General features: G+C 60.3%; 1 protein-coding gene across 10 annotated transcripts in view; it reads right to left on the reverse strand.

Annotated features, from left to right (window-relative positions):
• The window catches only part of CAMK2D (calcium/calmodulin dependent protein kinase II delta), a 147,836-nt gene that overhangs the window by 70,541 nt on the left and 64,407 nt on the right, over positions 1 to 12,888 (reverse strand). For 8 of the 10 annotated variants that reach the window (XM_059695556.1, XM_059695550.1, XM_059695548.1 and 5 more), the window contains one exon: positions 5,701 to 5,760. The exons of the other annotated variants lie outside the window; for them this stretch is intronic. In XM_059695556.1, the coding sequence (XP_059551539.1) occupies positions 5,701 to 5,760 (60 nt within the window). The remainder of the gene's footprint in view (positions 1 to 5,700; positions 5,761 to 12,888) is intronic. 10 annotated transcript variants of the gene reach the window in all.

Genomic DNA, 12,888 nt, shown 5'->3' on the forward strand with positions numbered 1-12,888 from the left:
CAGGACTGGGCAGGGGCAGGGCCCACAGGGCTCAGGACTGGGCAGGGGCAGGACCCACAGGGCTCAGGACTGGGCAGGGGCAGGGCCCACAGGGCTCAGGACTGGGCAGGGGCAGGGCCCAACAGAGCTCAGGACTGGGCAGGGGCAGGGCTGAGCAGGGTCAGGACCAGGGGCCGACAGGGGCCAACATTCGGGAGGATGTTTCCTCGGGAGGGACTAGACACCTACATTCACCGGCCTCGCCGCCCCTCACGGTCAGACAGCTCTCACCCGAGGCCACGCTCCTTCAGCTTCCTGAGCCCACATACCTGGTCTCATGTGTTTGGGGAGGATGGGCAAAGATGAGGCTCGGGAAATAGGCCCCACATAGCAGAACATGCAAAAGAGACCACAGCTGCAGGCCCCCGACTCAGAGCGCAGCACATGCTGGCCCAGCAGTTTGGAAGTGAGGCACAGCCAGGGGTTGGATTATTTTAGAGCAGCAAGAATGTACATTAATTTCAGAGAGGAAGGGAGAGGGAGAGAGAGAAACATCAGTGATGAGAGAGAACCATGGATCGGCTGCCTCCTGCACACCCCATACTTGGGATCGAGTCCGCAATCTGGGCATGCGCCCCAACCAGGAATCGAACCATGACCTCCTGGTTCCTAGGTCAATGCTCAACCACGGAGTCACACGGCTGGGTGAATTTAACTTTTAAACAAAAATTATAAATACTACATCACTGGCACTATCCTATACACTCCTATATAATAAAAGTGTAATATGTAAATTGAACAGAGGAATAACCAGTTGCTATGACGCACACTGACCACCAGGGGGCAGATGCTCAGCGCAGAAGCTGCCCCCTGGTGGTCAGTGCGCTCCCACAGGGGGAGTGCCGCTCAGCCACAAGCCAGGCTCATGGTTGGCAAGTGAAGGGGCGGGAGCCTCTCCTGCCTCCGCTGCAGGAAGGCAGTAAGGAGCGAGGGGTCCTGGACTGTGAGAGGGTGCAGGCCGGCTGAGGGACACCCTACCCCAGTGCATGAATCTCGTGAACCGAGCCTCTAGTATTAAAGAATAAAAGAAGAGAAAGCTAGAGCAGACCGTGAGAATTCTTGAAAACAGGTATTTGCTGGGAAAACCCCGCTGTTTCCAGATCTGCTGCAGGAGCACAACCAGCTGCGCAGCACGAGGGTGTTCCGAGCATCGAGCCTCCCCAGCAGCAGGCAAGAGAAGGAGGGGAAGGAGGTGACTGTGAGCGTCACATGACCGCGGCAGGAGGGCACAGAGGACACGCCGCTCCAGGGACGCTGCTGGGTTTCTCACAACTGCCACTCACAGCGAAGTACTGTGCAAGGTCATTCCCACGGCTCCTCAGGTTGACATTTTAGGAAATGAAAGTTACATAAACCGCAGATGGCGCGAGCTGTCACTCACAGGCACAGACCGAGTGCAGAGAGCGGGGCTCTGGCTCCAGCCCGGCCGGCAGAGCCCGCAGCCTCGTCCCTCCACTGTCCGACCAGGGGCATCTGCAGGGCACCTTCTGCGGCACGCGCTCCTGGGGGGCGGACGAGGCCGCGGTACCTCTGACGCTCACTCCAGAACTAAGTCTTGGGTTTTGTGTTAGAACTGGAAGGTTTAACTTGATGTCTATCCCGAGGAGGGGAGACTCCAAGGTCTCCTGGGACGGGAGCGGAACAGCCACGCCTGCACCTCGCTGCTGCCATGCAGGCGCCCTGGCCCCTGCGCACTAGAGGGTCTCCCGGCCCAGGCTGGCGTGTTACAACCAATGGTGACTGTGGAGAAGTCATATGGATTCAAAAATCTTAGTTTCCTCAATTACTAAAGCAAAAAAAATTAAATAAGTTTGCATAGATGACCCCCGGGACCTGTTATTGTACTATTACTCACATTTACATATTATGTACCACACACATGACGTCACAGGCAGCACGTGTGGTACAGAGAGCTCCTGCCACAGGCTTCCCGTGTGGCATCTGTCCTCAGAACCACGAAGCTCTGACTGACTCACCCCAGCTGTCTGTTGACACCACACGTCTTCCTGGAGAGTGAGCTAATCCCCAGGCAATCCTTTGAGTAATGGTAAATGTGTGTCTGCGGAAAAGAGCGCAAGTAGGAGCTCCTGGGCAGGTGGGAGGCCTCGAGCTCAGACAGTGGGTGAGGGGGGGAGGGGGAGCGCGGTCAGAGGGGAGCGCAGTCAGAGGGGGAGCGCGGTCAGAGGGGGAGCGCGGTCAGAGGGGAGCATGGTCAGAGGGGAGCGCGGTCGGTCAGAGGGGAGCGCGGTCAGCGGGGAGCGCGGTCAGCGGGGAGCGTGGTCCACTGAGACAGGCGCTCCTTTCCCTTCATTTCCATCCGCCCGACGAGGCGCACGGGCGTGTGCCTGTCTGCGGTAGTGGGGGGCCAGCTGGAAGGAAGGAGATTGTCAGGCGTGACGATGTGGCCCATAGGTCACCGCACTGCACGCACTGACCAGACAGGGCGAAAAGGGCCTCAGGCCTAACAGTGGGCTGCGGTCCAGGGCTCGGGTGGACGCTGAGATGTAAATGCTTCTTCAACCTTTTGAGACGAGGCGTTGCCTTTCTAAAGTCTATAGCAGGGGTCCTCAAACTGTTTAAACAGGGGGCCAGTTCACTGTCCCTCAGACCGTTGGAGGGCCAGACTATAGTTAAAAAAAAAAACTATGAACAAATTCCTATGCACACTGCACATATCTTACTTTGAAGTAAAAAAACAAAACGGGAACAAATACAATATTTGTATTTGCATGTGCCCCGCGGGCTGTAGTTTGAGGACCCCTGGTCTACAGTGTCAATCAAGGCCTCTAGAGAACGGACAGCCCGCAGCAAACCCTTCCTTCCTCCAGCCGCACGGTCGCCCGCATCCGTCCTCGCCCGTCAGGCCCGCGTGTCCGCTCTGCACAGGACCCGCTGGTCCCCCCTTCCTCCCGGGCCCACGCCTTCACGCCAGGCGGGGAGACGGCCGTTCTGCCTGCCTTCCTGGCTTCTCCAACGTCTGGGCTATTTGGCTTCACCACAGGTTTCAATACATTTCCCAACAGTGATGCTTCCAAAGATCAAGCGCAAAATCAATGGAAACGCGAGTGAAAACAATGTGGCTACTGCCTCAAACACGTCACCATCACCTTCAAGGTACTTTCCCCAGGTCGGGCGTAAGCTGATGTAGCTCAATTTGGTTTAACAAATATTAAGAGAAAACCAGTTATTTTGTGAAAATAGAAGATGCATAATGATAAAAGGGCAGCGAACCAGAGGAGCTGGCGTGAGGTCCAGTTCCCTCCACCTGTCGGCCCCTTTGTGGTGAGGCTGAGCCACCCTCGGCTCCCCAGCGGGACGCAGGCCCTGCTCGCGGCAGCCCGACGGTGAGGGGCTGCCGCCCGCTCCCATGTGCGGGGCCTCCGGGAGCCGGGGCCCTTCCATGCGGGAGGACCACGGAGAGCCCGGCCGGCCCCAACGCTGACATCTCCTGAGCAGAGGGGGGCCTGGGGTGCGCACGCTGGGTCGCGAGGACACAGCACTTCCATGGGCAGCGTCAGATGGGTGCACCCTCTTGCTGAGCTAAGACCTGCCCTGGCTTCCCACCCGCTGAGCACGAGCTGGTTCCACAGCCCCCACCCAGCCTCCCAGCCCCCCTTCCCCAGGGAAGGTTGCGCGGCCGCTTGCTCCCCGACGGAGGGAAGCCCAGTCCTCGGCTGTAACCTCTCCTGGCTTCTTCCTGACTGACCCTCCTGTCACCTGGAGGTCACGGAGACGTGACTCCTCAGACACATCCCTCTGCCCTGCACGCAGGCTCCCCGAGCCCTTCCCCGGGCTGTGTCCGGGGCCCTGTCCCCACCCTCAAGGAGTCAAGGAGTCCGAGCGAAGAATCCTGCTGGGTCGTGCCCTCTCGGACCTGTGACCTCACCCACCCGTGGGGTCTCAGTCCTCGGCCTGCCTCTAACAAAATCGTTCTGCCCGTGTAGTCAGACCCACCCCCACCCCATATATCCCCGTGGTCATTCCACCACTCACACCATGCTGCTCCCTGCTCCCGGTCCCCCCAGTCCCCAGGGCTCCCCGTTCTAGGTGGGCTCCCAGTTCTAGGAGGGGCCATGTCCCAAGGAGGTTCCCAGTCCCAGGGGTTCCCAGTCCCAGGGGCTGCCAGTCCTGGGGGCTCTGCTCGACTGAGCCTGAGCTAGCTCCCCCGCGCCCCCTGCGCCCAGGACACTGAATGACACCTCGGCTTTAGCTCAGGCAGGACTGCCTCTCTGACAGCAGCCACACCGTCCCGGCACCAAACTGCCCACCTGGTCCTCATGGAGCGATCCCTGCCATGGCGCGGACGGGGGGAGGGGTGGGAAAGCAGGGACGCTGTCTCCCTTGACCGCTGCTTCATCACCACAGTGACACGTTCATTTTGTTGAGTTCGAGACAAAAATTACATTTCCCTGGTTCACTAAAGGGCTATGAAAATGCTCACAAGAGATCTGGAAGCTAACAGACACGTCAGATGCACTACAAAGGCAGAAATGAATACGAGTATTAAGGTTGTTCCCTCTGGTTTCTTCATGCATGATGGCTTCCGCACTTGCCACTAAGTGTGTGCATTACTGTGAACATCAGATAAACATCAACGCAGCCCTGGTGAGACAGTGCTCAGCGACCCCCCCACCCCCCGCGAGCCCCCCTTTTCATGTGTTTCTCTGGGAGAAACTGTCTCCTGGCTGCAGGTTCTAGATTATGGACCCCGTGCCAAGAGAAAGGCACACAAAAATAAAATGTACCAAGTTCCCAGGGGAAACACTGTCCAAGCAGCATCACCTCCCCGGACATGCTAAAGCCTGGCAGAGAGCTGAGCACGTGATACAGTGGAGGAAGGCGAGGAAGGGGAAGACGGGGACCAGAGGCCCCTGCCTCTTGGCCATCGCATCATCTGTTCCAGGGAGAAGAGCCAGGCTGTTCCCTGTGTGACTCTCAGGGGCGCAGCACCTGCACATGGGCCCAGCCAGGGCCCCGCTCGCTGTCGATGCTTCAGGGTGACCTCGCAGAGCCTGCTCGTTCGCGTCAGAACCTAAGGAACTCCAGGCCTCTCCGTGGTGACGGCGAGTCCGGCTGCCCAGCCCCTGGCTGCCACGGCAGAAGGCTCTGCGGCAGTGACCCTGCAGAGCTGGGCCGGAACCTTCCCGAGGAGACCCCACGCTGCAGAGGCTGGCAGCGGAGCTGTTCGTCCTTTTCTTCCTGTTCCTTATGTTCACCCGTGTTTTATTCTGAACGTCACTCAGCTGTTGTCAGACTCAGGAGAGGGGCTACTCTACACTCGTTTCACTCGTCTCTGGAACAGGGTCAGGGACAGTAAGCAGACTTCCCACAGGGCTGGGGGGGGGGGCAAGGAGGTGCTGAGCGCCCGGCGCAAACCGCCTCCGCCTGCACCCGCTGCCGCGCAGAACCCGTGGAGACACACAAAGGCCTTTTCAACTAATACCTTACGTTAGTTTTTAAATGTTAACATATATAGAACTGCTTTTTCTGGAAAAACTTAAAAAGCTTTAAAGAATCAAATGTAACCAAGACTAAAAGTTAGGAGCCTATTTGAAATAGTTGCAAATACTAGATTATTAAAAAAAACCCACTTTATTGTGGTAAACATCCCCACCATAACACTTTAAACTAGAACTTAAAGGCACTGAGCTCATTCCTTACCGATGTTGGGGTGCTTGAGGAGACGGCAGATTCTGGCTTCCCTTTCCAGTTTCTGATGATCTGTAAGAAAACCACAAAAGTAAATCACAACTTTAGCAAAAAAGATTAAAGGACAAACAGTGTGCCCAAACAACAGAAAGCCTGCACATTAACTTATCCTTTGATGTCTTTTAAAACACAGATCATTTGGCCTGGCCAGTGTGGCTCAGTGGTTGAGCATCCGCCTAAGAACCAGGAGGTCAGGGTTCGATTCCCGGTCAGGGCACATGCCTGGGTTGTGGGCTTGATCCCTAGTAGGGGGCGTGCAGGAGGCAGCCCATCAATGATTCATTCTCTCTCATTGATGTTTCTAGCTCTATCCCTCTCCCTCCCCCTCTCCCTCTAAAATCAATAAAAAGAAATATTTTTTTAAAAACTGATCACTTGGATGTGGAGCTGCGTGACACGCGGTTTTTAACAGTCTGACTGCCTTCCCTTCCCACTGGCTGCAAGCTGGGCAACAGGGGATGGCAGTCAGCGGTGCCCTCCTCTCTGTGTGCGCTGCTGCAACAACTTAAATCAGCAGCGGCACCCCGGAGCCGAGGGCACATCTGGAACCCAGATGCCCGGGGAGGGCCCCTGCCACCTGTCCCGTCGCGGTGCCCGTCTCTGCACACAGCTGTCCTCCCGCCTCCCGGGGCCGGGCTCTCCCTCAGCCCCCGCTGCCCGCGGTGCCCGTCTCTGCACACAGCTGTCCTCCCCGCCTCCCGGGACCGGGCTCTCCCTCAGCCCCTGCTGCCCGCGGTGCCCGCCTCTGCACACAGCTGTCCTCCTGCCTCCCAGGACAGGGCTCTCCCCCAGCCCCTGCTGCCCGCGGTGCCCGTCTCTGCACACAGCTGTCCTCCCCGCCTCCCGGGACCGGGCTCTCCCTCAGCCCCTGCTGCCCGCGGTGCCCGCCTCTGCACACAGCTGTCCTCCCGCCTCCCGGGACCGGGCTCTCCCCCAGCCCCCGCTGCCTGCTCTTCGCGCTTCCCTGACCCCGCCCTTCTGTGAAGGGGCTGGGACACTGCAAACCTGCGCTTGACGAACCACCTGACGCCACCAGTTGTGTTTGGTGTCTCTGTCGCGGCTCACGTGCACATAATTATAACAAAATCACCAGCCAAAACTCAAAGCCAACGGCGGAGAGAAGCAGGAGCACAGCGGACACCCACGCGCCACGGCGCCCGCGGAGGCCAGTACGCGAGCTTTACAGACGTGGGCACCTGATGCCCCTCACGGCCGAGACAGACCGTGCCCACCCCTCGCTTAGGAGGTGCCCCCAGCACAGACAGGCTGTCTCCCGGGCTCACAGAACCAGCAGGGGGCGCCCGCCAGGCAGCTCTGCTAATGGCATAACCCGCCCTAGAGAACGTGGGGCACCACCCACCCCGGAGAGCCTGGCACGGGCCTCAGCACCTAGAACCCACAGGGCCTTTAGGTGCTTAGATCTGTTAACATCCACTCTCTTACAACACAACCGAGCAAACTGTAAATACTATTTAATTCATTTAAAAACAATAATGACCCATGGCATATTAATATAAGTGCCTGCATTTAAACTTTAAACTTTTACTTGGAAATAATTAAATCACAAATCTGGAGAATAATAGTATAGAACCACCTGTGTGCAACTTATCCAGATGCAGCTCTTAACACTTCACCCGTTTTTAACCATTGACCTCTTTCCGCCACGTACATCTGTGTGCACACACACATTTACCTAACTGACACCCACGTGCACCTATACAAACACATAAATGCATGTTTACGCCTAAAGTACCTTCCTCTGATCCGCCTGCAGTAAGTAACTCAGGGCACGACTTTAAACGTCTGTACTGCTGTGAGCTGCCCACAGAGAAATGTTTACGGCACCAGCGTGGCGCGGGGCGGTCGGCAGTGCGCCCCCCACCTCCAAATCACCAAAGGCAAAGGCTGACACACTCGGCCACACCACGCTCTCACACTACCCGCCTTCCCCCATCTCCTTCTAGAATATTCTTACTTAGAAATAGACAACTAAACCCAAAACTCAGGTTCTGAAAGTGCGCCCAACAGCACCGTAGCACCGTGAAGGGTCACCCGCGAGCCACGAGAAAGTGTCCTCCCAGGCACTACGGTTCTGCTGTGGACGGAGATGTGCAGACACATGCAACACCATGAGGAACAGGACAGAGCCGTCACACAGATGCACATACAGTGACCCTCCGACTCGTGGACACTGTGTTACGATGAAGAACAGGGGCCAAGACCTTGATGGTAAACGTGTGCAGTCTCAGCCGTGGGGCGGGTGTTGCCCGGCTGGGCACGTTACAGTGCCAGCTCGCCAACCCATCCAACACATCGCCTGTGCGCCAGCTCCCTGCCGTCAGAGACGAGCTCCGCACTCAACGCCTGGAAGTGTGTGCGGTGGGGCCTGGGCGCGGTTAAGGACGTTCTGGGGGGTCTCGGGCTGCAGGAAGGCATCCCCAGGACTCAGGGCAGTGTCTCCCATCTTCACTGGAAGGATGTCTCCAGGCCCAGAGCCGCGGGCGTCCTGGGTCCTTGGTCCTCAGTGACACTGAGCGGAGGTCTTCGTCCCCCAGGTGCTGGGGGCTGCGGGTCCCCAGATAGTCCCTCCTGCTCACCGGGGAGTCTGCCTTCCACCCTGCACAGCACCCATGATACCACTGCAGCCAGTCAGGAGCTGGAAGTCACCAGGCGGCCCACATGGGGGCAGGACGACACCAGGACAGGAACCCCAGGAGCCAGAGCCGTAGGGCCACCTCCAAGGCTCCCAGGGCTGCGTCTCCAGGAGCCTTCTCACGACAGGAGCGCTGACCTGCGCCCTCCCCCACGCCCCCCCAGGCCCGGCCCTCCCGGGGCCCGACAGCCCCCCAGGCAACAGCCTCGGGCAGTGGTGCAGTGCTCCCGCCCCACAGGGGCTCCAGCTCTGCTTGGGGAGGAGCCGTGGCTTCCTGCCACCCCAGGCATTGCTGAGCTGCCCTGAGGAGGAGCTGCGTGTCTCCCTTAGAACGGCTCCCTGTGCCGTCCAGCAGCCTCCCGCCTCCAGCCCGCTCTCCCTCCAGCCTGGGAGGAGCAGGAGACCACACTGAAGCCACCTGGGAAGGTCCTGGCCTCCCCACGCCCCATGCCCGGCCGCGCACAGACCGCCTCACCCCCAGCTCACTTACTATGGGCCCGCTCACTGGCTCTTGCTCTGGCGCGAGCCCATCTCAGGCCGTGGCGGCCCAGGAGGAGGCCTGCAGGGAACAGTGTCTGGGGAACAGCGTCCACAGCACGCAGAACTCGGACCTTAACATGGTTCCTGGGAACTCTGAGAAATATGCTTACTCCCAGCTTTAAGATACCTCCCTTTTTTTAACTTAAAAAGATTTTATTTCAACGGAGGAGAAAAACAGGAACTCAGCCCTAATGAGCTAAATCCCTCACTTCAGTTCCCAATCCAAGTTCAGTCTGTAGCCGGTGGGGCTTATGTCCCTCAGAGCAGGGCCGTCGCGAAGCTCCAGGCAGGACGACCACCCCTGTTGGGTGGGGACGCGCTTGCAGGGCAGGGAAGCCCAGCAGACGCCCCTCGATGCCTGGGCCCAGGGGCCACGGGGAGCGGTGCAGTGCCTCTCGGAGTGGCTCAGGGAACCTTCGCCGCAGCCACCCCCACGGCCTTGACCGGGAGGCCTGGAGGCCAGAGGGGTCCCCACCTGCTCCCTGCCCGCCCCACGGAGCAGCCTTGTCAGCACAGCCAGTGCCAGGAGGTTTGGACAGAGGGCCTGCCTCCTGCGTGCCTGGTCAGTCAGTGCCCCGGACACACAGGGGCACAAGAACAGCCTCAGGAAGACCCGATGGCCCCCACGGGCAGATCCTACCCTGGGAGCCACGCAGCCGCTGGGAGGAGGCCACGTCCCTGGCCCCCGGCCCGGACCCCGCCCTAGGGCCCGCCCCGCGCTAGGCTCAGATCAGCCCTCAGATCCCCGGTTTCGAGGGCGGCTCACTCGCTCCTCCGGCTGCAGGACAACCAGCCCAACTCGATCCTCAACGTGTTCATATTCGCTCAGTTTCTGAGAAACCCAAGTCCCAGTGAGAGACCTCCCTGCCCAGGACCCGCCCGGCTGCTCCCGCCTCAGCAGAGGAGACAGGCGCATCTGAGGCCGCCGTGCCCGGCACCTTCCCCCACACGCGTCTACGCTTCTCCAGGAGGGAGGGACACGCGTGCACTGACACCTGGGCGCCAAGTGGTGAGTGGATAAGGGCTGCCTTCCCTGCACGCGCGGCTGTGAACAGCACGAGGGACCCAAACCATGAACACCCCCCACACACGTGGGCTGTGGGGACCCGCCCTCCACAGTGTCTTGTTGGAGAGTGACTCCCAGCAAGGGAGGGTCCTGGGATGGGGGGGGAGGACAGGCGGTCCTGGGGGGGAGGGGGGAACAGGCAGTCCTCGTGGGGGAGACAGGTGGCCTTGGGGGGGACAGGCGGTCCTCAGGGGGGAACAGACGGTCCTGGGGGCACAGGCGGTCCTCAGGGGGGGACAGACAGTCCTCGGGGGGGGGACAGGCGGCCCTCAGGGGGGAACAGACGGTCCTGGGGGCACAGGCGGTCCTCAGGGGGGGACAGACGGTCCTTGGGGGCACAGGCGGTCCTGGGGGGACAGGCGGTCCACAGGGGAGGACAGACGGTCCTCAGGGGGGAACAGACGGTCCTGGGGGCACAGGCGGTCCTCAGGGGGGGACAGACGGTCCTCAGGGGGGGACAGACAGTCCTCGGGGGGGACAGGCGGCCCTCAGGGGGGACAGGTGTGGTCCTAGTGGGGGGATAGACGGTCCGGCTCGGCAGGTCACATTTAAAACCTGGCTGTCCGTTAGGCGCGATGGAAAGTCACCGTGTTACAGCCCGAGCATGATGTAGATGGGTTTAAAGCCGTCATCTTTAAGTTCATAATTAACTCCTGTACTTCCGTCTTATACTTTTATCCTACACTTGCAGCTCCGTCCTAGGGCCGCAACAGCCCCACCCCGTCCACCAACACAGGCCTGCCTGGGGAGAGTCAGGCCACTGCACCGGCCAGGGCTGCTCAGCTCTGACGCGAGGCTGTGCTTGAAGGGGCACGAGGCTGAGACTGGCGGGCCGCGGGTGCAGCAAGGGCGTGAGCGGGGTCTGCAGTGCGGACGCCTGTCTCATCCAGGACCCGGCTTCCCGCTCACTGCCACTTCCTTCCCCCAATCCGACCTTCACTTGCGAGTCCCCGGTCAATCCCTCCGGACGCAGAGTCCGGAGGCCCAGGCCGCTGCTGGGAGCCTGGGCAAGGCCGTGAGCTGCCCATCCCGCGTCCCCGACACTCCTGCGGGGCACGGCTACCCCTGCTCCTGGCCCCACGGGGCCTCGGGCCGCAGCAGGAACCCGGCACAGGCTTCACGTGATGGGTGACAGTTCCTCGCGACATGCGTGCTCAGCCTGGGCCCCCTCCACGGCCACGGCAGCCCCCGCCCGGCCCAGAGCCCACACATCCAGTGCCACTGCGCTGACTGGTGCCTCCTGGATTGGGGAGGACGACGCTCGCCTCTAAGTGGCAACTTGAAGGCTGCCAGGCACTGTGTCCCGGGCCCGTGACAGCGCCACCTGCTCCCCTACGAGACCCACCGCCCATGTCGGTCTGCAGCGGCCTGAAAACACCTTCTGATCCGTTAGTCCGCAGGTGCGTTCAGAATCACAGCCGCTCCCTCACGGCTGGAGGGCAGGGAAGCCCTGGGCTCCTGGGTCTGTGTCACAGTAAACCAGTGGCCGCCTCTCCTGGGACAGGACGCCGACACCGGGGAAACCCATCCATTTGCTCCCGACGAACCCGAGACCTGGGACTCTGCCAAGTGACCCGGAAAGGGGACCGTGACAGGCCCTGTGACGAGCGTCCTGCCGTCCAATCAACGTGTGCCAGTGCACCGCGTCCTCCCCGCGCAGGTCCCCGCGCCGGCACGAGTCCACGCCCCTCCACATGGCCATTCTTGACGGGTCCCCATCCTCGCTTTACCTTCTCTTTTCACCCAATAATACTTTTATTTTTGAAAGTAACTTATTGCAAAGTGATAGTTTTCCATTGGAAAATGTATGTGACATTTTTCAAATGAATCTTGGTGCAGAGGCGGCCGGACCAATGAATGGCAAGAGCCTGCGCACCTGCCGGGCGGAGAGCCTCCCGCAGACACGCCCGTCACAGAAGAGGCCTCTGCGTGTTCCTCCAAAGCGTGGGGCCGCGGCGCCTCACACGCCCGCGTGGCATCGGAGGAGACCTGAGTATTCTGACTGCGAGTCCGCTGCTGGGAGGGAACTCAAGACGATGTGCAAACCACGCGAGCAAACGTGGCCGTGGTCCCGGTGAGCAGCCACCGCCGCTGATGCAACGCAGCTCCGTGCAGCTTGCGCCACCTCCGCGGGCCCCGCGCTTCACCAGCCGCGCCGCTGGCCTGGGCACAGGCTCTGGAGGCCCCGTCGCTGGGATTCCCTCTACCAGGTACGTGATCATGCGGAGACAGAATGAAATATGGACGAGGCATGCAAAATCCAGGCCACGCTGTCCTACAAACCACGCCACCTCAGGAAATGCTTCCTGGGCTGGAGTGAACATGCCCCACCCCAGCCCTCTGACCCACTCCATCACCTCGCTTCCCCCGCTGCCAATTGGGTGCCCAGCAGTCCCTGGCCTCCTTGCCCGGTGACCTTCACACCACTCCCCAAAGTCCCGGTCCTCACAGCCACTCCCTGGAGCTTACTGTCCTCCAGAATCAGGAGGTTCAAATCCCCACTTCAACCACCAATGGCTCACTTTCCACCGCGTGCTCATCGTCTCCTAGGTAGTCACCCTCCTCCAAACCATCAGGACCAGCAGCCACGGGCTCCTCTGCGCCGGGCCCAGGGTCCCTTCACTGTCTATGTTCCTCCACGTCCCACACCCTCTCCTCCAGCCACACGGCCTCCCTCGACTCCCCAAAGGCATGAGCCCTCCAACTTCAGCGCCCTGTGCACACAGCCCCTGCAGATGCCTGCTGTCTGACCATCTCTCAGATGCTAGACCTGCTTCCAGGACGCTCCAGGGTCCGGGGGAGGCAACGTGCACCAGCCCCAGGGCATGTTCCCAGCCTGATGTCCTGACAGCACGAGGCACAGACACGCAGACACCTGCAC

This window comes from Myotis daubentonii, chromosome 5, assembly GCF_963259705.1.
Source record: "Myotis daubentonii chromosome 5, mMyoDau2.1, whole genome shotgun sequence".
In the NCBI taxonomy this organism is placed as follows: domain Eukaryota; kingdom Metazoa; phylum Chordata; class Mammalia; order Chiroptera; family Vespertilionidae; genus Myotis; species Myotis daubentonii.